The 27,690-nt window shown below is 41.4% G+C and overlaps 1 protein-coding gene and 1 long non-coding RNA gene across 2 annotated transcripts; both read left to right on the forward strand.

The window, feature by feature from the left end:
• On the forward strand, positions 1 to 8,575 carry LOC124278125 (antiviral innate immune response receptor RIG-I-like). The gene is made up of 5 exons (XM_046713869.1): positions 1 to 354; positions 2,032 to 2,173; positions 2,652 to 2,891; positions 5,784 to 5,951; positions 7,254 to 8,575. Exons 1-5 carry the CDS (start codon positions 172 to 174, stop codon positions 7,874 to 7,876), a joined length of 1,356 nt encoding a protein of 451 aa, XP_046569825.1. The 5' UTR covers positions 1 to 171; the 3' UTR covers positions 7,877 to 8,575.
• Positions 8,576 to 14,101: 5,526 nt separating this feature from the next.
• On the forward strand, positions 14,102 to 16,956 carry LOC124278126. The gene is made up of 3 exons (XR_006898991.1): positions 14,102 to 14,210; positions 14,572 to 14,681; positions 16,892 to 16,956. It is a non-coding gene; the product is annotated as an uncharacterized LOC124278126 (long non-coding RNA).
• Positions 16,957 to 27,690: the final 10,734 nt, after the last annotated feature.

The following is a 27,690-nucleotide window of genomic DNA, read 5'->3' on the forward strand; positions in this document are numbered from 1 at the left end:
TGAAATCCTTACAATGTTTGCAGCATTAGATAAAGCAAGTTTCATCTTATTCCTTCATCACTTTGGGCTTTTCTAGAAACTAAAGCTGATACACTGTATGAAAATCTAATTCAAAGCAACTTTAAATTCAACTCACTCATCTCTCATATCATATGTATAATAATATATCTCATGGACTTGCCAGAGGTCAGTCTGGTGCAAGACCGACCCCGACTGTTAGCGTCCCTGAAGCCGCCAGTGGAGCGGGGTGGGGAAAAGTACACCATCTGGGTGAGCACCCTTAAGAGGGAGGTGGCCAACATTGACGATCAGAGTGTCCGCAGATTCTTCTTTTCATGTCGGAGAATGTTGGAGGTACACAATTTTTTACAACTATTTTGTAAATTTTACAAAATACAGAAACGCACAAAATTCACTGTTGATTAGAGGCCTATAAATAATGTCTTAAAATACAATTCAAACTGGGGTGGTAGGGTAGCCTAGTGGTTAAGGCATCCACTCGTCACGCCGAAGTCTCATGTTTGATTCCCCTCATTTCTGGTGTCCACCCGCCATGATATTGCTGGAATGTAGGTAAAGCAACCATAAACTCACTCACTCACTCACTCACTGTTAACAATATAGCTGTTAGACTGGCTAGTCGGCACCAGATGACTATGCTTTGTAGTCATCATATTTTGTATGATCCCCAGGGAGTTGAGATTGATAATACGATGTGCAGTTGAGACTGACATCCAGTGATCAAGGGAAAAACGTAGTGCCTTTGAGCAGCTGAGCTGGATATCGGTCGCTATACAAATGTTAGCATAATAACAATCATAATATTTTTCATGGTGACAAACAATGGACCTGTTTGAATTTACAGTTACCACTCATAAGTAAATTTAGTTTGATGCCACTTTTAGCAATATTACTACAATATCATGATGGGGACACCAGAATTGGGCTCCACATATTGTGCCCATGTTGGGAATCTAACCCGGGTCTTCGGTGTGACAAACAATGCCTTAACCACAAGGCTACCCCACCGCCCCTTTACTACACATAACATCTAAATCCAGGCAAAATGATATATTAGTGTCATATGTACTTCAAGCAGAAGTACAGGATTGGATGCTTCTTGAACTTCAGGGGGCGGTGGGGTAGCCTAGTGGTTAAAGTGTTGGCTCGTCATGCCGAAGGTCTGGGTTCGATTTCCCACCTGGGTGCAATGTATGAGGCCCATTTCTGGTTTCCCCCACCGTGATATTGCTGCAATATTGCTAAAAGTGGCGTAAAGCCATACTCAATCAATCAATCAATCAATCAATCAGTCATGACCTTCCTCCTCATAGTATAAAAACAGTAAACACTCTGCTATTGACCCATGTAATGAGTGAGTGAGTGAGTATGGTTTTAGCAATATATTTCAGCAATATCACAGCAGGGGGCCCCAGAAATGGACTTCACATATTGTACCGCCATATAGCTGGAATATTGCTGAGTGCGGCGTAACTAACTCACTCCCTCACTCATTTACTGTACGAGTGAACGCTTTAACCACTATACTACCCTACCGCTCCTATTGACGCTTATCTTATCTCACACATAAATGTCGATTTCTGATTGGCTGAGCGCTCTTCTGTTATTTTAAATGTACCCTGCTGTCAATGGCAACTCATTTGGTACTTCATGGTGGTAATTCTTTATCTTAAATAACATTGAATAACGTATGATGTACGGAAATTACCAATGTTTTGCAAATGCAAATTGATGGAAGGGAGATAACTCTAAATCTGTTTTTCTTGTCAGCAAAATCTATCGATGGCTACAAAAAGACTTGTACCTGTGCTTCAAACAATTCAAAATTAACATTAAGGTGTTCGTTAAGATAAATACGTTGTTCACTGGTCCCTCGGGCCCCAGGGGTTGATGTACCCTTCGGGCTCAGGGAACATAAACAAACATCGAGGGTACATCAATCCATGTCCCCCTCGTGACCAGTGAACAACTTATGATGTAACTCATATTGATAATGTGTTTCATCTTCAGTTGTACAACAAAGCGTTGGCCATCAACGAGGATTGCCGGACACTGGATGCACTCAGTTATCTGGAGAAAGAGATAGAGGCTCTCTACTCATCCAGTGTGGTGATGGATGTCACTGACCACAAGCTTAAAGAGCTCTTTGAAAGTAAGCAAGTACGATGTAAACAGGGCGGTAATTTATTGGGCCTTTGTTTTCACACATTTTATTATTTCATTTATATCATTCCAGCAAGACTACATTTTGTTTCATTAAGACAAGTAACAATGACAGCATAAGAAAAGTGAATAAGGGTATGTAAATTTATTTCTCTTACTCTATTTTTGTATGTGTGTGTGTGAGTGAGTGCATGTGACATGAATGGATGGGTGTGATGGAGGGATGGATGAATGGATAGAGGGAGAGAGGGATGGGTTGGTGGGTGGATGGATGGATGGACAGATGGGAGGGAGGGATGATGTGATTGTTTATGTATATCTATATGTATTTTTATATATAAATGTATTCACATGCATGCACGCACCACACACCATGCACACACCTTCACTTGCCAACAAGGAGCAAAGAAACCATGGTAACAAGACTGGTATTTGGATATAATGAGTGCTGGTGTTCCTGCTTTCAGAACTAAAGCCTGTTCTCCTTGACGCTGCTCGGAGTCCTGACTGTGTCAACCCAAAGCTGACGTCACTATGTGTGATGATCATGAAGGCATTTGAAACCCAGCAGGATTCTCGCTGTATGGTGTTTGTGAAGACACGAGACTTGGCGATGGCCCTGAAGCGCTGGATGGAGGATGACCAACATCTCTCCTACCTCAAGCCAGGCATGTTCACTGGACAGAATGCTTCTGCTGACAAAGGAGGTAAATGCGTTCAGTACAATTGCTGTGATAATATGTCCCCGTAGTTCCTTACTATCACCATTCTCACTTCATATCCCCATCCTTTTAGATATCCCCTTCCTCCCTTGACATCACCATCCTTTTAGATATCCCCTTCCTCCCTTGATATCCCCATCCTTTTAGATATCCCCTTCCTCCCTTGATATCCCCATCCTTTTAGATATCCCCTTCCTCCCTTGATATCCCCATCCTTTTAGATATCCCCTTCCTCACTTGATATCCCCATCCTTTTAGATATCCCCTTCCTCCCTTGATATCCCCATCTTTCCTTGATAGCCATATTCTTCCTCTATATCCCCATTTTTCCTCCATATTCCTATCCTTTTTTATCCCACCGGCATATAATGCGGTGGGATATAGTCGTCGCCTCGTCCGTCTGTCCGTCCGTCCCCCCCTCCGTCCGTCCGTCCGTCCGTCCGTCCGTAATCATTTTGTTTCCGGACCATAACTCAAAGACCGTTCGATGTTTTTTAACCAAAATTGGTAGATATGTCAAACATAACCTAAGGTGGTGCCTTTTGCTATTTACAGATAATTGTCATTTTTATTTTTCTCGGTTTCCATGGAAACGTTTTGGACTTAGACTTAAAGAAGGGTGGGCTTCGTTTCCGGAGCATAACTCAAGAACCGTTCAATATTTTTCAACAAAACTTGGTAGATATATCAGACAGATCCTAAAGTGGTGCCTTTTGCATTTCACAGATTTTTGGCATTTTTATTTTTCCCGGTTTCCATGGAAACATTTTGAACTTAGTCTCAAAAAGTAAGGATTGCTTTCGTTTCCGGAGCATAACTCAAGAACCATTCAATATTTTTCAACAAAACTTGGTAGATATATCAAACAGATCCTAAAGTTGTGCCTTTTGCTATTTGCAGATTTTTGGCATTTTTATTTTTCCCGGTTTCCATGGAAACGATTCGGACTTAATCCCAAAAGTGAGGGGTGGGCTTCGTTTCCGGAGCATAACTCAAGAACCGTTCAATATTTTTCAACAAGACTTGGTAGATATATCAAACAGAACCTTAAGTGGTGCCTTTTGCTATTTGCAGAATTTTGGCATTTTTATTTTTCCCGGTTTCCATGGAAACGATTTGGACTTAGTCCCAAAAGTGAGGGGTGGGCTTTGTTTCCGGAGCATAACTCAAGAACCGTTCAATATTTTTCAACAAAACTTGGTAGATGTATGAAACAGAACCTTAAGTGGTGCCTTTTGCTATTTGCCGATTTTTGGCATTTTTATTTTTCTTGGTTTCCATGGAAACATTTTGGACTTAGTCTCAAAAAGTAAGGATTGCTTTCGTTTCCGGAGCACAACTCAAAAACCATATAATATTTTTCAACAAAACTTGATAGATATATCAAACAGATCCTAAAGTTGTGCCTTTTGCTATTTGCAGATTTTTGGCATTTTTATTTTTCCCGGTTTCCATGGAAACGATTCGGACTTAATCCCAAAAGTGAGGGGTGGGCTTCGTTTCCGGAGCACAACTCAAAAACCTCTCTATATCTTTCAGCAAAACTTGGCAGATATGTGAGGCAGATATTGAAGTGATGCCTTTTGCTATTTGCAGATATTTGTGATTTATTATTTTCTCGGTTTCCATGGAAATGATTCGAACTTAGTCTCAAAAAGGAAGGGATGGGTTTTGTTTCCGGAGCACAACGCGAAAACTTCTTAATATCTTTCAGCAAAACTTGGCAGATATGTGAGGCAGATCCCAAAGTGGTGCCTTTTGCTATTTGCAGATTTTCGTCATTTATTTTTTTCATGATTTCCATGGAAACGATTTGCACTTAGTCTAAAATCAAGCTGGACTTTAAGTAACTGTCAGATGATTTGTTCTTTCAAAGATGTGGGGGCCGGGGGGATATGTCATCTTCTGATGACTCTTGTTGATATCCCCATTCTTCCCTAAACTACCACTTCTTTGATAACCCCATCCCACCCCACCCATCCCCATTGTTTACATAGAGGTGATCATGCTACTGAGATATAACCATTGTTCCAAGATATAACTTATTTTTCTTGATGTGTCCATTTTCTCTGATGTGACTGTTCTTTCTTTATGTGACCATACACCAAACGTGTGACATTTATACCTATATATGATCGCTTTACACAGATATGATCCTTCAGCAACGATGTGATTATTATTCCTAGATATACCAGCTTTACCTATATATGCCTATATCTGATTTTTCTGCCATAACACATCCTGCCTATATGTGGCAATTCTGCCTAGTAGGGGTGAAACGGTATGCTCTCATCACGGTACAGTACGTATTATGGTACAAGGCCTTCGGTTTGGTCTGTTTCGGTTCGGTATATGAGATATGATCATAATGCCGAAAATTGACAGAGTCAAACCTTACATTGTTTAATAACATGGAAAAAAATAGCCATAATCCTTGTTATTTAAAGAACAAAACTGTCATTTCATGACTAGATATGAATGATGTATGAAAACCAAAAATGTCGATTACGGTATACCGAACCAAAGGCAAAATGTGGTGGTTCTACTTATGCCACGGTATACCGCTTCACCCCTACTGCCTAGATCTGATAATGCTACCTGGATATGACAATTCTGCCTTGATATAATCATGCTAATGGATATGGTAATTCTACCTAGATATGATCACCTGGATATGATGACTGTGCCTAGATATGATCCTAATGGGAAGTTTTGGATGTTAACGTCTATATTTTGATGAAAGCGATGAAGGAGTACTGGTAAGCAGATCCGTCAAAACATTGCCTTCCTCATTACATAGAAGTTGACATCCATAAACTCTCTCCCTTGTGTTTATCACTTATAAGTGCCTTTCTCAGACTTGATTCATGTTTATAGGTATGACCAGGAATGAGCAGGTGGATGCTGCAGAGCTCTTCAGGAAAGGAAATCACAAAATCATTGTTGCAACGTCCGTGGCGGAGGAAGGCATGGACTTCAGCAAGTGCAACTTGGTCATCCGATATGAATATGTCACCAATGAGATTGCCTTGGTACAAGCTAGAGGTATGTCACCAATGAGATTGCCCTGGTACAAGTTAGAGGTATGTCACCAATGAGATTGCCCTGGTACAAGTTAGAGGTATGTCACCAATGAGATTGCCTTGGTACAAGCTAGAGGTATGTCACCAATGAGATTGCCCTGGTACAAGTTAGAGGTATGTCACCAATGAGATTGCCTTGGTACAAGCTCATGGTATGTCACCAATGAGATTGCCCTAGTACAAGTTAGAGGTATGTCACCAATGAGATTGCCTTGGTACATGCTAGAGGTATGTCACCAATGAGATTGCCCTGGTACAAGTTAGAGGTATGTCACCAATGAGATTGCCCTGGTACGAATTAGAAGTATGTTGCCAATGAGATTGCCCTGGTACAAGCTCGAGGTATGTCGCCAATGAGATTGCCCTGATACAAGTTAGAGGTATGTTGCCAATGAGATTGCCCTGGTACAAGTATGTCACCAATGAGATTGCCCTGATACAAGTTCGAGGTATGTCGCCAATAAGATTGCCCTGGTACAAGCTCATGGTATGTCACAATGAGGTGAGGTGGTGAGGGGAAATTGGGTTTAACGTCGTGCTTAGAATATTTCGCTCATATGACGACGTGCATGCGTGTGTATGTGTATGTGCGGCTGCTTGTACTAGCCCAGACTGAAGCTGGTTTTATAGTGCTAGCCCACTGAGATACACATTATACTGACTCTGAGCCAACCGGTCCTTGTTGTACCCATTAATGCCGAGCACCAGGCAGGGACCAACAAGTACCATATTTTAACGTCTTTTGGTATGACGCGGTCGGGGATCGAACCCGCGACATTCCGCTCTCCGGGCGGACACTCTAACCACTACACCTCGGAGGCGGTACGTAGGTCACAATGAGATTACCCTGGTGCAAGCTAGAGGTATGTCACCAATGAGATTGCCCTGGTGCAAGCTAGAGGTATGTCGACAATGAGATTGCCCTGGTACAAGCTGGAGGTATGTCACAATGAGATTGCCCTGGTATAAGCTAGAGGTATGTCACAATGAGATTGCCCTGGTACAAGCTGGAGGTATGTCAAAATGAGATTGCCCTGGTACAAGCTGGAGGTATGTCACAATGAGATTGCCCTGGTACAAGCTGGAGGTATGTCACAATGAGATTGCCCTGGTACAAGCTGGAGGTATGTCACAATGAGATTGCCCTGGTACAAGCTGGAGGTATGTCACCAATGAAATTAAAAGGTGAATGTGATATCATAATTATTTTGCACTAAGATAACATTTTAATATCATTCTGTTAAATGTTAGTGTCATGTTTCAGGCCGAGCAAGAGCAGAGGACAGCAAGTTTGTCCTGTTTACCAGCAACCAGCAAGGGGCTGCTGAGAAAGAGGAGCTGAACCTCATCAGGGAGATGATGATGAATGAAGCCCTGGTGCGTCTCCAGGCCACCATAGCAGAAAACCCTCGCCGATTCCGTTCTGAGATCCTCCAGCTCCAGAAAGAAGCCAAATCTGCTCGGGATCATGAGGCCATTAATCGCAAAGGTCGTTATCTCAGTGATGACGAGTTTGAAATACGATGTCAGAAATGTAACCAGTTGGCCTGTTTTTCTACTGACATCCGCACAATCAAGGAGACCAACCATATTGTCAATGACCCTGACTTTGGTACCAAGGTCAATGTCAAACCCCACCCAAAGCCTGGTAATATGGGGTTGGATATGAAGAAGCACAGTAAAATCTTTTGCAAGAAATGTGGATTGGATTGGGGAATTGGTGTAATTTACAAAAATGCTGATTTCCCTGTTATCAAGATTGAAAGTTTTGTTGCCATAGATACAATGGGTCGAAGAGACTCTCCGAGGAAATGGAAAAATGCTCCTTTTGAGGTGCCTGAGATTTCCCATGATGAAATGACCAACTACAAACCTTTCATCGCTTAGAATGGGAAGAAGTAGCCAAGTGGTTAGAGTGTACACTCATCACTCAGAAAGTCCTGGTTTGATTCCCTGCAAGGGTAGGATAAATCTAGACTGTTTTTGATACCCTCCACTATGATATTGCTGGGATATTGATATAATTTAAAATGTTACTGGCACCCAAAACGTTTAATTCGGTAGTTCAGGCCCATGATTAAGTGTTAACTTGACAGAAAACCTATGTTTGACTCCTGATGCACAAACACATAGTTTTCAAATGGTGTTGCAAAATACATGTACAGTATCACTGAACTCCACTGAATCTGTGGGCAACAGAATATGTGAAGTCCTGGAATGCTATACTTCAGGGGCGGATACAGCTTTTTGAGAAAGGGGTGTGTGTGTGCACACTATTGAGAAAAGGAGGGGTTTCAATGATGATTTAATACACTTTCAGGACAAAATCCACCTATGTATTTATTTAATGGAGGGTAAATGATGAGCATGCTTTACTTTTCATTTTCATGTCTACTATCGATAGTGTACCCAGAGACTGATGTTCACTAACGAAACTTGCCATCATTGGGCTGAGGATATTTGCAGTACAGTAATAGTTGGGTCTAGCCGTGAAGATTTGGGTTAGAATTGGTTTTCAGTAGCCCGTGCTTGTCGTAAGAGGTGACTAACGGGACAGGGTGGTCAGGCTCGCTGATTTGGCTGACACATGTCATCATATCCCAATTGTGTAGATCAATGGTCATGAAGCTGATCACTGGATTGTCTGGTCCAGACTCAATTATTTACAGACCTCCGCTATATGGCTGGAACAACAAAGAAAGAAATTAAGTAATGAGCTTTCATGAGTAGTTTTTATGCTGACTGTAATGAAGTTTATGCTTTTAATTTGTTGAATTTGAGGTTTATAGCCATATAGCTGGAATATTGCTGAGCGTGGTGTTAAAAAAAATAAAATATATATATATATAACTAAAAATAGTTGGGTCAGTTATTACACCCATCGTGTGAATAATTCACAGTTCAATGTGATCAAGAGGCCGAGTTGGACAAATATTGAATGAGCTGAGACTATGTCAGACTAGATACGACCCACATGACTCAAGCTTTTTTCACAAGCTTCCTTCTTGACAATAACCACTCTGTTAGTGGCATTTAGGAGTGATAAACATAAAGGCAAGACTTTTTTATGGATGTCAACTTCTTTATTGTGATGGACACGACGTTTCGAAGGTGAGTGATGAAGGTGTAAGAATATACTTTGAAACGTGTCCATCGCAATAAGTGAGTGAGTGAGTGAGTATGGTTTTACGCCGCTTTTTAGCAATATTCCAGCAACATCACGACAGGGGACGCCAGAAATGGGCTTCACACATTGTACCCATGTGGGGAATCGAACCCGGGTCTTTGGCGTGACGAGCGAACGCTTTAACCACTAGGCTACCCCACCACCCCTCCATAGCAATAAAGAAGTTGACATGCATAAAAAAGTCTTGCCACTCTGTTAGTGATTGTTTGTCAGTAGACCAACATGTTTAGAAAAGAAAACCATGGCAACAAGACCTGATGTGGGTTGTTAATGAGGGGACTTCTCTCTTGCTAACTGGAATGTCAGCACTACCAATACCGACATTGATCCCATAACCTTGAATCAGATATTTATTATTCTCCAAAGAAAGGTATTGAATAATATTTATCATTTGTATATTTTAGTATTTAAAGTGAAAATAAATGGCTTGTAATATCAATCACAGATTTGACTGGTCAAAACACTATCATTTAGAGGCTGTTTTACAAATGATTAGAAGTACATGTATTACTGAGAGCAAGAAGAAGCAAGCAGATGACTGTCACTGGAAGTCATTATATGCTAAAGAATTTTTAAACCCAACAACAAGCAATCTGGACAACTATGATCAGAATAGGTACTCCCTGAAAAAAACTTTGACGAAAGTGTAACCCATAGAAAAACCAACCCCCTTCTACAGACTGCTTTGTTTGGTCTTCAAAATACAGCTTATCTACGGTAATATACTGGACAAAAATAGTTAGGGATATATGTAAATTTTGAAATAATGAATAATGATCTATTTATTCATTGACACACTGATAAAATATCAATCATAAAAATACCAATATCCCTTACTTATTTTGTCCAGTATATGTTACCTGGTTGTCATAGTGAAGGTTCAAATTCATAACAGACCACTGACCGCTTCATCTACAATCTAAACTGCAGTGATATTTGTATGGGAAGATACTGTGGTGCCCATAGAAACTAATTGAAAACTAGCCCTTAATGTTCTTTTGTGATAGTTGTGACACAAGCATTGAAGTTTTTGGCATTAAAATTGCTTTACACATGTAGCGACAGAGGCTTTCTATTACACTATACAGATATATGTGCCATGCCATTATTTTCATTACTAATAAATTAATGAAGACGGGACTTACCAATATTTTTACTTTATATCATTAATTGGAGAAGTGTTTGAATTAATTATTTAGATTGAAATATTCTCCTTGTGATATTTTGCTGTGCTATATATCCCATGTTTTAAGTCACTTTAATAATTCATCTAATAAGTATTGGATAAGTAGATCTTTGTTGTGCATTGTGACTGTGATACTGTTTATGTTTTCACTTTCTTTTGATTTATATTAACAGAGCAAGATTTCATAAAATGGAACATTGTTGATTTTGTGACATATTTGTTCTGAAATAAAAAACTGCTATGGTTAGTCCTTCCTTGTTTGTTTGTTCATGTTCTGCTCCACGACATTGTCATGTTGAGTACCTCGGGATCTCAACATTTAAACTGCCAGTCCTTACTACAAGCGGAAACATAGGTTTAAACCACCTGTCCATACTACAAGCGGAAACATACGTTTAAACTGCCAGTCCTTACTACATGGGGGAACTAATACGTTTAAACTGCAAGTGCTTACTACATGGGGGAACTAATACGTTTAAACCACCTGTCCTTACTACAAGCGGAAACATACGTTTAAACCACCTGTCCTTACTACAAGCAGAAACATACGTTTAAACCACCTGTCCTTACTACAAGCGGAAACATAGGTTTAAACTGCCAATCCTTACTACAAGCGGAAACATACGTTTAAACTGCCAGTCCTTACTACAAGCAGAAACATACGTTTAAACCACCTGTCCTTACTACAAGCGGAAACATACGTTTAAACTGCCAGTCCTTACTACAAGTTTAAACCACCTGTCCTTACTACGTTTAAACCACGTTTAAACTGTCCATACTACAAGCAGAAACATACGTTTAAACCACCTGTCCTTACTACAAGCGGAAACATACGTTTAAACTGCCTGTCCTTACTACATGGAGAAAGTAATACGTTTAAACCACCAATCTTACTACATGGAGAAACTAATACGTTTAAACCACCTGTTCTTACAACATGGGGGAACTAATACGTTTAAACCACCAATCCTTACTACATATGGGAATTAATACGTGTAAACCACCAATCCTTACTACATGGGGGAATTAATACGTGTAAACCACCAATCCTTACTACATGGGGGAACTAATACGTTTAAACTGCAAGTTCTTACTACATGGGGGAACTAATACGTTTAGACCACCAATCCTTACTACATGGGGGAACTAATACGTTTAAACTGCAAGTTCTTACTACATGGGGGAACTAATACGTTTAAACCACCAATCGTTACTACATGGGGGAACTAATACGTTTAAACTGCAAGTTCTTACTACATGGGGGAACTAATACGTTTAAACCACCAATCCTTACTACATGGGGGAACTAATACGTGTAAACCACCAATCCTTACTACATGGGGGAACTAATACGTTTAAACTGCAAGTTCTTACTACATGGGGGAACTAATACGTTTAAACCACCAATCCTTACTACATGGGGGAACTAATACGTTTAAACCACCAATCCTTACTACGTGGGGGAGCTAATACGTTTAAACTGCAAGTTCTTACTACATGGGGGAACTAATACGTTTAGACCACCAATCCTTACTACATGGGGGAACTAATACGTTTAAACTGCAAGTTCTTACTACATGGGGGAACTAATACGTTTAAACCACCAATCCTTACTACATGGGGGAACTAATACGTTTAAACTGCAAGTTCTTACTACATGGGGGAACTAATACGTTTAAACCACCAATCCTTACTACATGGGGGAACTAATACGTGTAAACCACCAATCCTTACTTCATGGGGGAACTAATACGTTTAAACTGCAAGTTCTTACTACATGGGGGAACTAATACGTTTAAACCACCAATCCTTACTACATGGGGGAACTAATACGTTTAAACCACCAATCCTTACTACATGGGGGAACTAATACGTTTAAACTGCAAGTTCTTACTACAGGGGGGAACTAATACGTTTAAACCCCCTGTTCTTACTACATGGGGGAACTAATATGTTTAAACCAACAGCTCTTACTACATGGGGGAACTAATACGTTTAAACCACCTGTTCTTACTACATGGGGGAACTAATACGTTTAAACCACCAATCCTTACTACATGGGGGAACTAATACGTTTAAACCACCAGTTCTTACTACATGGGGGAACTAATACGTTATAACCACCTGTTCTTACTACATGGGGGAACTAATACGTTTAAACAACCAATCCTTACTACATGGGGGAACTAATAGGTTTAAACCACCAATCCCTACAACCAGTTACATGTACATAGAAAAAGACGGTCGTAAAGGAATTTCTACTGTCGGGTACCTGATAAGTTTTTGTTCGGGATATAGAACTGTAATAAAGTTGCACAGAAATGAAGCTCAAACAAAGAGTTCCTTTAACAGATGTTAATCTTAACTGAATACACGCTAACTTTAACATCTTCTGCAAACTACGAGAGTGACGATTTTGGAGGAGGACAGTCTGACTTTTCTCCAGAACCCCTGGCTTTGTCACAGACGTCCGGTGATCCACTAACATAATTCCCAATGCTATCTTGCCTTTCACGCCTTAAGGAATCTCTTATAATCGAGACCTTTTCGCATGGTCGTTTTGTTTTGTCTCTGAAACAAACCGTAAAAGACTATTATGTCGGGTGTTCCGTTTGGAATTATCTCTTAACAAACGTTTTCGTGGCAGATGTTTGAAAACACAAACATGTGGAGTGACATGTATGTGACCCAGGCGCTAGGTAGCTGCAGGTATATCTCACTGATTGTGACTTACAGTCCGTTTGAGTCAGAAACGGACCGATGAATTGCAGATTTTATAATTGTACAAAATTGCCACATAAATATAAATAGTACACATGTTTATCATTTACTAATACCCAACAGCTTTCTTTATATTTGAAAATTTGCCGGCCAAAAAAGTTGTTTAAGAAACTATCATCATTGAAAACGCAAAAGTTGTTATCTGTCGCGGCGCGGGTGAAACCGCAGAAACGGAACAGCCAGTCATGGCGGGGACATCTCAAAATCTATTCCGGGGAGACCTGTCGGTTCCTCGTCCGTCGTAGTGTCATAGTCACGACTTTGCAATTCATCGGTCCGTTTCTGACTCAAACGGACTGTAGCTGCCAACATAATTAACAGTCCAGCATGAGTTCTTTACTAAGTGAGTGAGTATGATTTTACGCCTCTTTTAGCAATATTCCAGCAATATCACGGGGGCGGGTGACACCAGAAATGGATTTCACACGTTGTATCCTTGCCTCTCAAAGAAGCTGTATCCTTTGTTGTTTTACTCTGCACTCAACTATATGCCAGCTATATGTCTGCGATCTGTAAATAATCGAGTCTGGACCAGACAGTCCAGTGATCGACACCATAAGCATCGCTCTACGCAATTTAGATACAATGACATGTATAAACCAAGTCAGCGAATCCTACCACCCGACAAACATGGTTCGCTGAAGATCAATTCCAACCCGGCTTTTCACGGGTCCGTCGTATCCATCCGAGTATATTGAACCCCCTGACGAGTGAACGCTTTGGCCACTAGGCTACCCCACCGCACCCAACGCTGTATTGAAAGATCCTACCAGCCTACTGATCACGATACCCCCAGTGCAGCAGGCAACGTTCATGCCACATAAGCTCACTCTCTTCTAGCCTAAGAAAAGGGCTGACGGCGATTGGATTAAATTTAAAGATTTTACTTCCTGAAAATGCCATCGGACAGTCTTTGTGATCATAGGATTTAAACCTGCGTTGTGCAAACAGAAGTCAGTGTAGCTTGGGCATTCGGTGGAGCAACAATGTTCTTGATTTGAAGATGGATTTTCGGTTGCTCTCAACTGGCACTTTGTTGGTTTTGTGGGTGTGGACTTCTGTGTCGGGTGAAATATTTATTCGAATCCTTTCCATTTTATTTTACAAACTGAACCAGGATTTACAAAATGTAAAAATATATTGACAAAGCATATTACGTTTCATTCTCTATTTGTATTTAAGTCATAAGACGAATATAAAATAATCCTCTTAAAATTTGCAAGTGTAAATGGTATCTAAATACTTTTATTTTACTCGATATCCCTTTTGGGTTTATTTGTTATTGAATTTGATTTGTTATAATGTTTTTGCTTTGTTTTTCTTTCTTTTCTTTTCTTGTGTAGTTTTGTTTTTAGATTTGGAGGTGTGGTGGAGTATCAACAATTTAATATGATTCTTTATGTACGTTATTCTTTTGGGGTCGCGTAGGAACGTTTGAAAATGAGGATATTCTGAGCAAGATGGATTCTGAGAGTGCCACAATACGATGGATTCAGCACAAAGAGAAGACACAGAAAAGACGTTCTTTGGACAATACGGTATTCATATATTTATTTGAAAATGAAAAACATTTATGAATGTGACTAAATTAAATAAAATGAATAGAAGTGCAAAGAGATAGGTGTTCGTTTGTCTCAGATTCCAAAGTGAAAGGCTGGGGTGGGAAATATAGACATTATACGTCATTGTTAATTGTATATATTACGAGAATGACGTCATAGTGACAATAGCAGATACTCAGGAATATATGATGTAGTCATATATCGTATGTCTCCGTGTATAAATGATCATATTTCCGATTGTCTGTTCATTAGCACAAATATTAATACTTACCTTACGAAATATTTACTACAAACCTTCAGTGCATTTATTCTTCGTTTATATATTCTGCGATATCTAACCTTTGCAAACGTTCCTTAAATTCCAGGGGCGGTGGGGTAGCCTAATGGTTAAAGCGTTGGCTCGTCACGCCGAAGACCCGGGTTCGAATCCCCACATGGGCACAATGTGTGAAGCCCACTTCTGGTGTCCCCCGCCGTGATGTTGCTGGAATATTGCTAAAAGCGGCGTAAAACCAAACTCAGTCAGTCAGTCAGTCCTTAAATTCCATTGGTGGTCGTAACGTGCAGTCGGCTGAATAATTCACATATGACCATCTAAAAGCTGTATAACATTTGTCTACAGCATGGCGACCGCAGTAGTGCGTTGGCAGTTGGTTGTATATCTTATAGTTTGAATAAACAAACCTAAAAGTCCTGATGTCACGGTAGAAAGACATACAGACACATAAATTTATTATGCCGTGTATGGGTATACATAGTGTCTTGCTATAACTATGTACAAGTCATGGCTACCCGTTCCTACGAACACGTACAACTATAGATCATCCTCATCATCATTGCTAGACACTAATTTATTCACCCGTGAAGATCCAGGTTAGGCTTGGTCTTCAGCAACCCATGCTTGTCGTAGGATGCGATTAACAGGATCGTATTGTCAGGTTGGTTGACACATGTCATCGTACCCCAATTGCGTAGATCGATGCTCACGTTGCTGATAACTGGATTATCTGGTCGAGACTCGATTATGTACATATAGTTGTAATAGTGTTGAGTGCGGCATAAAACTAAATTCACTCACTCACTAGTTTATTCATTTCAATGCGTAGTTAGATTCTTTTTATGCTACTTTCATTTGTTACAGGTATACCCTTTTTATCCGAATATGGTTTCCACTTGCAGCTCATGCTTGATGGCTGCCTACTCCATTCAGAGCGTGTTATATGCCTCCGTTGGCTCAACACCCGTTGTTCTTAGACAGCATGCTCCAAATAAACAAAGGAATCAAACACTAGATGTTTTTTCAGAATATGCTAGGTATATACCAGTGAAACCAACTACCAGTTGTTCTCTCAAATCACGCTAGGTATATACCGATGAAATCAAACATGAGCTGTTCCCTCAAATCACGTTAGGTATATACCGATGAAATTAAACACCAACTGCTCTCTCAAATCACGCTAGGTATATACCGATGAAATCAAACATCACTTGTTCTCTCAAATCACGCTAGGTATATACCGATGAAATCAAACATCACTTGTTCTCTCAAATCACGCTAGGTATATACCGATGAAATCAAATATCAGTTGTCCTCTCAAATCACGCTAGGTATATACCGATGAAATCAAACATCACTTGTTCTCTCAAATCACGCTAGGTATATACCGATGAAATCAAACATCACTTGTTCTCTCAAATCACGCTAGGTATATACCGATGAAATCAAACATCACTTGTCCTCTCAAATCACGCTAGGTATATACCGATGAAATCAAACATCACTTGTCCTCTCAAATCACGCTAGGTATATACCGATGAAATCAAACATCAGTTGTCCTCTCAAATCACGCTAGGTATGTACCGATGAAATCAAATATCAGTTGTCCTCTCAAATCACGCTAGGTATATACCGATGAAATCAAACGCCAGTTGTTCTCTCAAATCACGCTAGGTATATACCGATGAAATCAAACATCAGTTGTCCTCTCAAATCACGCTAGGTATATACCGATGAAATCAAACGCCAGTTGTTCTCTCAAATCACGCTAGGTATATACCGATGAAATCAAACATCAGTTGTCCTCTCAAATCACGCTAGGCGTATACAAATGAAATCAAACATCAGTTTGTCTTTCAGAGCAAGCTGGGTATATACCAATGAAATCAAACACCGGTTGTTCTTTCAGATGACGCTGGAAATATACCTCCATCAGTGGAACACTTCTATGACCGTGGAACTTGTCCGCAACAGGTAAGAATGAAAGAGTGAACATTTCGTTTTTATCATATGTATTTTCTTTAAAGTGTGTGTTTCCTACAACAGCCAAAAACGAAGGGTATTTGATTTACAATCCTAACTGCATCATCAATACTGAGTGGTTTTACGTCATCTTTAGCAATATTCCAGCAACATTGTTCCCTTGCAGGGATTCGAACCCAAGCCTTCTGCATGACAGCACTATTCATGAAGATTCATGAAATATTTGTTTCTATAAATGAGATTGACAGTTTCCTGAAGGCCAAGACTAGACTGTTGATTCGGAAAATACCGAGCAGGTTTTGAAAGTTAATGAAAACGTGTACTTCCCTATCCTGTGACGAACACGAGTGTATTTTGCTCTGCTTTATCTTCTAAAACGTTATCATATACCGCGGCATAGTTTAACCATACTAGATACAACGAAGGTATATTACTCAGCTTATCTTTAATCAAAATTATCGTATTCATAACTCAGAGTGAAACTCAAAATTAACGTCAATCTTGGAGCTTATTAGTATCGTTCTCAAGCCTGGTAAAACAGAGTGTAGCTAGTATCTATTGAATGTAATTCAGATTAAGTGTTAATCATATCGCATATCTTCCACGCATGTTTATTGGCGAGTTATACTTATTAGTAACGCATAGACACTGTCATCGAATCCTTGTATCCAGACAGCACCGACTCGCCGTACAACATGTTAATAGGTATGGTGTGTAAATTTATACTCTACAATACCCATACATACTGAACTGTCTACAGTCTTGTTTGATCACCTGTGTCTCCAACGACGATGTCGTACGTTGTCGTCGTGTTGTCATGTTGTGGTGTGGACAATACTCCAAATAATCGCGTTAATACAACATAAGCGGGTATACCCCGAGTTCAAACGCGGGCTGACAGTTGTATACTATGTTTGAACAATATCCTAATATATGGTTGTCTCATAGGCTCAAGGGTGGTGGGTTAGCCAGGTGGTTAAAGCGTTCGCTCGTCACGCCGAGGGCCCGGGTTCGATTCCCCACATCAAGTCCATTTCTGGTGTCCCCCGCTGTGGTATTGATGGAATATTGCCAAACGCGGGGTAAATCCCAACTCACTCACTGTTTCATAGTTAGTTACTTTATGAATATAAAAATAATCATAATTTAGTGTTCCTGTTAGGTTTACATATACATATTGTACTCCAGTTAGAATGTAGAACTATCGTCATTGCTTTTAACAAACATAAATGATTATTTCACTATTCATAAAGTAACAACAACAATTAGTGTGCTTACCAACGTTTGACAATATTCATCAACTCCACAGCAATGGCATGAACTTAATGAAACCGGGCCTGGCATGACTGGCTGGCTGCACTATTATGAATTTAACCATATGAGATATTGTTAAACATAGTAAACTGTCGGCAGATTTGAAATATTAGCTATTAGCTGCTGTTATTGGTATTGTCCCGCACCTGGCATATTTATTTTACGACGATAGTTGAGCGATCAACGGGCTTTATGGCGACCAATATTAAACATTACGCACCTAACCGGCATGGCAGTCATTATGCCAGTTTGAAGGACTGGGCGACAGTGCATCGTGCGTATTATAACTCGCCAATGGCTGTCGCGTGGAATATATGACGTGCTGCACAATTACATTCAATAGATACCAGCCACTCTGTTACCAGGCTTTCGCTCCAGGTATGACGTTATTTGGTTCCTCTGATTGGGCCTGAAGCAGTGGCTATAGCTTCGTTGTCTGGCAATGATTGCTGCTCTTATCTCGATAACGTTTTTGAAGATGAAAAGCAAAACCTTGCTCGTCGGCTGGAGAAGTGCCGCGTTTTCGTGGCAGTACCTTCTTTCCCACGATTTTGGTCGGCCTTCGGTTTGTCGATAGGTTATTGAAGCTGTAGTCTTCGTAATTCAATTAACGATAAACGCGAAGGCGAATTCGAATCCTGCAAGGCTGTGTTGCTGGAATATTGCTGAAGAGCTGACGTGCTTAACAAAGTGATGACGTGCAGTTGAATTGGCAAAATCAAACCGCTGGTTTGTGTTGGTACGCGCTGAAAGGTACGTGACTTAAAGAAACGGAATATTCGCTCTTTCATTCTTTTCTGTTGCCCGGCAACCGCGATAAATTGTTCGCGTTCGTCTGAAAGGGTAACCCGTCGTTTGATGATGCTATACCGGCTTTGCTCTGAATATTTAACCGCCTGGCGTATTTGAAGGACAACTGATGTTGTTCATCGGTATGCCTGGCGTGTTCGAGAACAACGGCGTTTATTTCATCATTATGGCGTGTTGAAGGACGGCTTGTGTTTGTTTCGTCGGTATGTACTGGCGTGACTGAGCAACTGGCGTTGACGTGACTGAAGGGACAGCTGATATTTGTTCATCGGTACATACCCAGCGTGGAGGAAGACAACTGATGTTTGTTGAGGACGAAGAGTGATGTTTGTTCATCGGTGCTACTGGCGTGATTGAGAGGACGAAGTGATGTTTGTTCGTCGGCGTGTTCGAAGAACGAGTGATGTTTGTTCATCGGTATGCTGGCGTGTTGAAGAACAGTGATGTTTGTTCATCGACTAACCTGGCATTTGAAGGATTGGCTTCGATATTTGATTTTCATCGGTATATGCCTGGCGTGATTTGAAGATGAAGTGATGTTTGTTTCATCGGTATACTGGCGTGACTGAAGGAAGAACAGTGATGTTTGTTTCATCGACATACTGGCGTGTTGAGCGATTGGTGTTTGAATTCTCGACGTTTGGCGTGTTTCGGTTTCATCGATGCTGTACCCAGCGTGTTGAAGAACAACTGTTATTCGAACGCTACCTGGCATATTCTGAAAACGTCTGATGTTTGATTCGGAGCGTAATCTGCCAGAACGGTGTTGTTGACCAACGAGCATAACTTACGCTCTGAAACTGGTGAGCGGCCATCAACGAGCTGCAATTAAATTCGGATAAAGAACATACCTGGCGAAATGGTGGCAAAATCAACACGTTAATGAATAGGCAGTGAGGTAATTGGTTGCATGTACGCGCTTTCAACTATTACAATGCCTGTGTACATAATCGATGCTCATTCCGGGTATCGGTGTCAACGGCGGTGCGTCGATCACCGCAGTGAAGGTACCATGTGATCGGCGGCATTGTCGTCGTCACGGTGGCGTAGGTTGCCCCGAACCGAAGCCTAACCTGGATATTTCGCGGACGAACTAAATTGGTGTCTGTAACGATGATGGTGCGTGTTCGTAAGGTGAGCAACCAGCTTGACATTGCGAGGTTATATTGAACGCTATGCTCTGCATACCCGGCGTAATAGAACGTATTATTCTTCTGCATCGAGACTTTGGGCTGTTTATTCCCGAACGCAAAGATAACGCAATGACTTAACCGGCTTGCGCTATACGACCGTGCTGGCGAAATGTTATACGGCTTGAATGGTCGTATGTGAATTATTCGACCGACGCTACCTGTTCACGACCACTTCAATAATTTGGAACGAGTTGGTTTACGCCGCGGCAATGTTCCGAAACGCGGCGTAGGCGGGACTGCCGGAAGTTGGGCTGCACGACCGTATGATTCGAACGGAATGGCGTGACGAACAACCTTGTCCCCACCGCCTAGTGGTTTGCGGGGTTGGATATCGCGAATATATAGACGAAGATAAGTTTGATAGCGGAGTAAAGTGACCAATATTTGATAGCTGATAATATGATCATTGCTACAGGAGACATACGATATATTGTTGCGATAAAACCATATTCACCGGTATCTGCTATTGTCACTATGTTTCGTTAACAAACGGTATGTACGGTGTGGGCGTGCCAATGTCTGTATTTCCGCTGACTTCGCACGAGTCTGAGACGAACATTTCTTTTGCGCTTCATTCATTTTGTTGTTTGGTCACGTTCGCAAATGTTTTCATTTTCAAATAATATGTATGCCGTGACGTCGAAGAACGATAACCTTATCGATATTTCTCCATTGCTGAATCCCATCGTCAACCATTTCTCGAAATCCGTCTTGTCCTCGTTTCGAACGTTGCATTCTAAAGAGGCTGGCGATCGTATTAATTGCGTGCTCCGCCGCATATCAGGTAAAAGACAAAGAACTTCGCAGAGAAGGAAAACGAAGCGAAAGCATTATGACGAATCGAAATTCAGTAAACTGAAGCGCAGGCAGAGGATGTCGGTAGAAGATAAAGTGTTGAATACCGTTACGCTTGCGAACACCCAAAGAGGCTCGACGTCTTCATGACAAAATACTGGAAATGAAGGATGAAACGTATCTTTTCGTCGTATATTTTGCATTTTGTCGGAAGTCTGGTTCGGTGAAATGAATGGAAAGGATTTAAATCAAATACTGCCCGACACCGAACGCCCACAAGGCAACAAGGAACCGGTTGAACGCAATCAATCTTCGAATCTAAAGAACATTCCGCCGGTCTTGGCTTTCCGCGACTTCTGTTTGCTGACGCGGTTGCCGTCACAGCGATGCAAAGAGACGTATTTCGGTAATCTTTAGAATTTAATCGACCGTCTTTGGGTGAAGATACTGCTGCACTGGTGTCGTGATCGGCGAATCTTTCAATAGGCGTTGGTGCTGACGAACAACCTGATGACAACGTTCGCTCTGCGGAAGTGCTCGGATGGTGTTGGACCGTTGTTCGGCGAACCGTATTTTGATAAATTGACAGAACTAAACGACTATTTTATACGTGTCATCTGGTAACGAGAACGCTGTTCGATCGATCTGGACTGTTGATCCGGACGTTGTTACGGGTGGCTTGACGTACAGTTGATTGCCGAGTAAACGACGAGAGACTTCTTTTGAGCGAGTCTGGCGATGATCCATTTGTTGATAACTTATCCATGTTGCTGAACGACGCTGAAAGAAGACTGGCGCTAAAGAACTCGTACTGAACGACCAGTATGTTGGCGGCCGTTTGGGGATCGAGAAACAGACCGATAATTACGAGATCATTGTTCCATAAAACGGACGGAACAGTCTTCGGGCGTTGGTCGTCCCCGCCATATCACCCACCTGATGAATAATGACTTTGCGTTTCAATGATGATAGTTTCTTGAAACGGCCGACAATTTCGAAATCCAGAAACTCGTTGAACAGTAATCAATGATAAACGTATTATTGCTATTTATGACGTATTGACGATTTAATACGGTCTGGAATCTGCAATTCATCGGTCGTTTCTGACAAAACGGACAACGAAGTGAATAACGCACCGACTACTAGCCTGTCGTACGTCGCTCGCATGTTCATCTATACGCAACGTTCGATGAAGACAATTCAAACGGAACATGATATCAACAGTCTTTTACGGTGGAACGACAAATACGAAGTCTCGATTATGAGATTCTGAGAACGAACTGGCATTGAGGAATTATGTTGAATTGAATCGCCGGACGAACGATTGATCGGCCAAAATCGTCGCTCTCGGCAGTTTGCGAAGATGTTAGGGAACCAGCGATGACATCTGTTGAACTTTCTTTTGTTTGACTTCATTCTATGCAACTCATTACGGTTCTGTCCCGAACAAAGCACCACGAAAATTCGCTTGCGATCTTTATGGCGTAATATGACTTTGGTTATTCGAGACGATGATTTAGTATTGGATTCCCCGTAATAGTGGTTGATTTGTTTAGTGATGATTCCCCATTAACAGTAAGAACGATTGATTATAATATTGGTTGATGATTGGTTTAAACGTATTATTGCCCAAATGTGATGAGTTGATTGATTTAAACGTATTATTTACGTAATGGTAGTGGTGGTTAACATTAGTTTAATGCGTAGGCGATGATTTGAACGCTCCCCCGTGTAATGAAACGAGTTTAGGCGTCCCCTGTACAATGAACTTGCAGTTTAAACGGTTCCCCATGTAGTTTCGTATTGATTCCCTATAATATTGGATTGGTGGTTTCAAACGTATTAGTTCCCCGTAATGAAATGAAACTTGCAGTTTAAACTTTGTCTTCCCCATGAAGTTGATTGATTTGCGGCAACTACTACGTAATTGTTGATTTAACGACATTGAGATTCCCCATTAATCAAAGAACTTGCGGTTTAAACGTATTGAATTCCCCATGTAGTGAGATGATTGATTTAAACATATTGATTCCCCTAAATGACAATGGAAACTTGCGGTTTAATTATTCCCCGTATGGCTGAGATGATGTCCTTGTGTGAAAGAACGCATTTAAAACGTGTTAACTTCCCCGTGGTGTTAAACGGTATTGAATTTAAATGGCAATTCCCCGTAACAGTAGACTTTGCGGTTAAACTTTATTGATTCCCCATGTACTGAGATTGATTTACACCTTCCCCGTATTGACGGTTAAGCGTGGTGATTTACGTATTGAGTAACGTTGGTGTTTAAACGTATTGGTTCCCCAATGTGTGAAGACTTCGGTTAAACATTGAGTTCCCCGTATGATGAGTTGATTGGTCTAGGCATTGGTCCCCGTAACCGAGCATGATTTAATTCTACGTCGAGACGGTGGGGCTACGTATCCCCGTATTGATTTTACGCGTATTATTCAATAATGACGAGGACCCGGTGGTTTTCGCGTAGTTGTGTTGTTTTGGGTAATTCAAACGTATTGATTTCTCCGTAATGATGAACCCGGTGGTTTAAACGTGTTTCCATATGTGGAGACGGGCGAAGTTTAGTGTTTCCGCTTCTGAATTGATTTAAACGCTGTGTTTCTTAGCGTGGTGGTGAATTTAAACGCGATGTTTCCGGCAATGGCTGACGATTTAACGTGTTTCGCTGTAATGGTTGGTGAACTTTAGGCGTGGCTGTTTCTGTAATGACTGGAGACTGGCGGTTGAAGCGGCAATGTTTCGCTTTGGCAATGAAAGGATTGACGATTTAAACCTATGTTTCCGCTTATTAACGGGACGAGGTGATTTTGGCGACATGTTTCTGCTTTGTGAGCGGAGACGGGTGTTTAAACGTGTTTCCGCTTTGTGGTGGAACGGTGGTTTGGTATGTTGATTCCCCGATATTGACGGCACAGGATTTAGCGTGGGCGATTTAAACGTGTGTTTCAGCTTTATTGTAATCAGACGGGTGGTTTAAACTATGTTTCGCTTTGTGGCTGTTAAATGTTGGATGCGGTGCTTCAACGTGAACATGATGAACGAAACTGCTGGAAGGACAACCGCCAGCGGTTTCAATGATGATACTTAAAGATCGGCAATGTTCCATTTTATGATCACAACTCTGTTAATAAATCGAGAGGCCATTCGACATTGTCACGTCTGTCTGAAACTGAATTCTGCTATCAATATGACGAATGGTGTGAAGTGACTAAAACGTGGGATATATAACGCGGCAATATCTGGAGAATATTTCAATCACAAATGTTGAATTCGAGCGCTTCAACCAATTAATGTTAATAGTGAAATGACGGTGAGGATAAGGTCGGTAATGAAATATTGACTATATCTGGCGAATAACGATAAGAAGGCATATATTAAGCTACGTATTGTAACGGTATGCCAAACACTCGGTAACTGATGATACGTATCACGAACATTGAGGGCGGATCGGTGTTTCTGTAGACGCCATATTCTTTCCCCATGCGGTTGAATTGTGGTGTTAAGTATGAATTACGAACCTTCGCTATGACGGCTTCCGAACGCATATGCTGGACAGAATGGTGAGGATGTATTTTTATGATTGACCAGTCAATGAACGATGAATCATTGATGACGATAAAGGTATGCTATCTATTGTACGTCGGTATATTCACCGTGAATAAGCGTGACAAACAAGCGATCGAAGTTGATTTTCATGGAACACTTTAATCAAAGTTTATTCTGATCATGGTGTCGAACCTTGTTGTTGGGTTAAAATTCTTTGGCATGGCGACAGTCATCTGCTTTGCTTTCTTCTTTATGCGGTAATATTGCTGTCATTTGTGGAAACTCTAAATGTTCAGTGTTTGACCGGTCCAAATCAGCCGATTATTACGAAGCAAATTTATTTCGCTTTAAATACTTTAAAGGCTTCTTACGAATGATAGTATTATTCAATACTGATAATAATGTCTGATTCGGGTATGGATCAGTAATGCGACGTGGTGCTGACATTCGGTAACACTGAGAGAAGTCCCCGTAACAACCCATCGGATAACTGTTGCCAAATGATTTCTTTCACAAACATGTTGATCTACGGTAATCGCCCAACGGAAGTGGCGAACTTGTATTCGGCTTTTAACGTGAAGATTGTTAACCTGGTATTGGCGTTGGCTCGTCGCGTTCGATTCGATTCCCCACGTAATTTTATTGGCTTCATTTACAATGATGTTATGAATATTAGCGTGCTTCATACTCGCTTCACTCATACGGTAGATGGACGCGTTTCCGAGAGACATTCTTACGCCTTCGTCGCTTTCTGCGTATCGGATTCGGCGGCATAAAGTCTTTGCCTGTCGCTCCTAGCACAACGAAGCTTTATTGAAAGCTTGATAATTATTACGACATGTCTCGGCTCATTCAATGTTTGTTCAACTGCGACATCTTGATCGCATTGACTGGTGTGCGATGAGTGTGACCAACTTTGACCTATTGTATATGTTTATTTTTAACCAGCGGCTCGGCGATATTCCGGCAGGCCTCAGATTCAACAGGTGAAAGCGTAAACTTTCGTTACGATCGGCATAAAACGCGCGGCTCAAATTACTGCTTTGTGTTGTTCAACCGTACGGGAAGTCTGAAGCTAATTGGTCTGAACCGAACAATCGGTGACTTCATGACCGTTGATGCAATTGAGTTATGATGACGTGATCATTATCGACATTCATACCTGTCCCGTTAATCTCATACGACAATGCCGGGCTACTGGCAATTCCCAACCGTCTTCGCGACTGAACAACTATTACTGTACTGCCATCGGCAATGATGGCTTGGTCAGTGAACATCGATCTCTGTGAACGTAATGAAAGTGGCGTAACTCATCCGTTCCGATGCTTGTTGTCGAAGTGTATTAATCGTCGTGAAACCTCGCTTCTCAACCAGTGTGCGCACACCTTATATCCTTCTAATGGCATTCCCGCTTCTGTTGGAATTTCGGTGAGTTCGATGATACTGTACATGTATTTTGCAACGCCATGAAAACTTGTATTGTTTGATATCGAGGAAGTCGAAACATGCTAACAGCAATCATCGGGCTAATTACCAGTGCGTTTTTGGTGCCGGTAACGATACGAAATTATCATCTTGGTGAACAATCGGTCTGGTCTACCCTTTACGAGGAAAACCGGAGACTTCTGGTGATCGGTTACGCTCTAACCGCTTGGCTGCGAAGGTTTGTGGTTGATGAATTTCGTCTGGAGCTTCAAAGAGCATTTTCGATTCTGACCGTGTCTGGCAACGGCAAACTTTCGATGTGATGACGGGAATCTGTTTTGTGAAATTATGATTCCCCAATCAATCACGTTTACTGTTAACTGTATCAACCCCATATTCTGGGCTTTTGAACCGGGGTTTGACGATTGACCTTGGTACCGGGATCGGATTAAATTATTTATTATGGTTGATATAACGATGGCGGATAAATTAACGAGGCCGGCATTTCGATAGTCTTCAATTTCGTCGTCGCGAAGACCAGCGACTGCTAACGTTAATGACACTCTTGATCCGAGCAGATTTGGCTTTCTGGAGCTGTCGAAGCGAACCGGCGAATTTTATCGGTGACAGGCATGAACTTCGATAAATAAATAAATCTCCCTGATGAACTCTCTTTCTCGGCAACCTTGATTTGCTGATAGCAGGACAAACTTTGTCTCTGCTCTTGCTGGAGCGCAAACGCTGACATTTAACGAATCGATATTAAAATTGTCTTGGATGCAAAATATTATGTCGCATTCGCCTTTAATTTCATTGATTTTCTCCGGCCCACAGCACCGAACGTCGACGACGTTACCTCCGACTTTGTGCCGAACTTATTCATTGACGTACCTCAGCTTGTGCCGAACGATCTGTGACATATACCAACTTATACCAGAACAATCTCGCGACATACCGCGTACCGACGAACACCTCCCAACTGAACGATCTCGATTATTGAACATACCTCCAATGTACCAGGCATTAATGAACACCAGCTGCGCCAGAACATTGATGACATACCTCTGGCGCCAGAATTATTCATTGTGACCGTCACTTCGATGATATGTTCATGACGGAGACTAATGGGGTTACGTCTGTTCGCGTCATATGAGCTTTGGTTAAAAATATCGGTGCTGTTGATTATGCGTACGTTATAATTTTAACGGAACGGTTATTTCAGTCATTCGGTAACGTCTCCGGTGAACACTTCGCAAAACCGGCCGATCACTGGTGGCGTATACTGCTGCGTGGTCATATAATATTCAAAACGCGATTAACTGATTTCCTCTCTCGATACCGAGGCTTTATTGCCGGAACGATCTTATTGGCGTTCCGAACTTGTCGGGCGCGATCTTCATTGATTGTACCATTGGCGGCTGTCGAACGTCTTTCGTTGAACTGTACCGAACGTCATTGACGGCCGCTTCCCGATTATTGCCGAACGATACTCATTGATGGCTTTATTGCCGATCATTGGTGACGTACGCCAGCGTGTTACCGAACTCTTCATTGATGACTTTGCCCAACTGGCTGCTGGTGATGATTGATACCATGACGACGCGAACTCGATGATGACACCGCG

The sequence above is a fragment of the Haliotis rubra genome, unplaced genomic scaffold (genome assembly GCF_003918875.1).
Source record: "Haliotis rubra isolate DU_JTF1 unplaced genomic scaffold, ASM391887v1 Scf2314, whole genome shotgun sequence".
Taxonomy (NCBI): Eukaryota; Metazoa; Mollusca; class Gastropoda; order Lepetellida; family Haliotidae; genus Haliotis; species Haliotis rubra.

Bases quoted from the DNA above. Each gene is read 5' to 3' on its own strand.
- LOC124278125 (XM_046713869.1), top strand. From the start codon at position 172: ATGGACTTGCCAGAGGTCAGTCTGGTGCAAGACCGACCCCGACTGTTA. The intron at 355-2,031 runs GTACACAATTTT...TTTCATCTTCAG, and splicing joins CATGTCGGAGAATGTTGGAG to TTGTACAACAAAGCGTTGGC. The intron at 2,174-2,651 runs GTAAGCAAGTAC...TCCTGCTTTCAG, and splicing joins GCTTAAAGAGCTCTTTGAAA to AACTAAAGCCTGTTCTCCTT.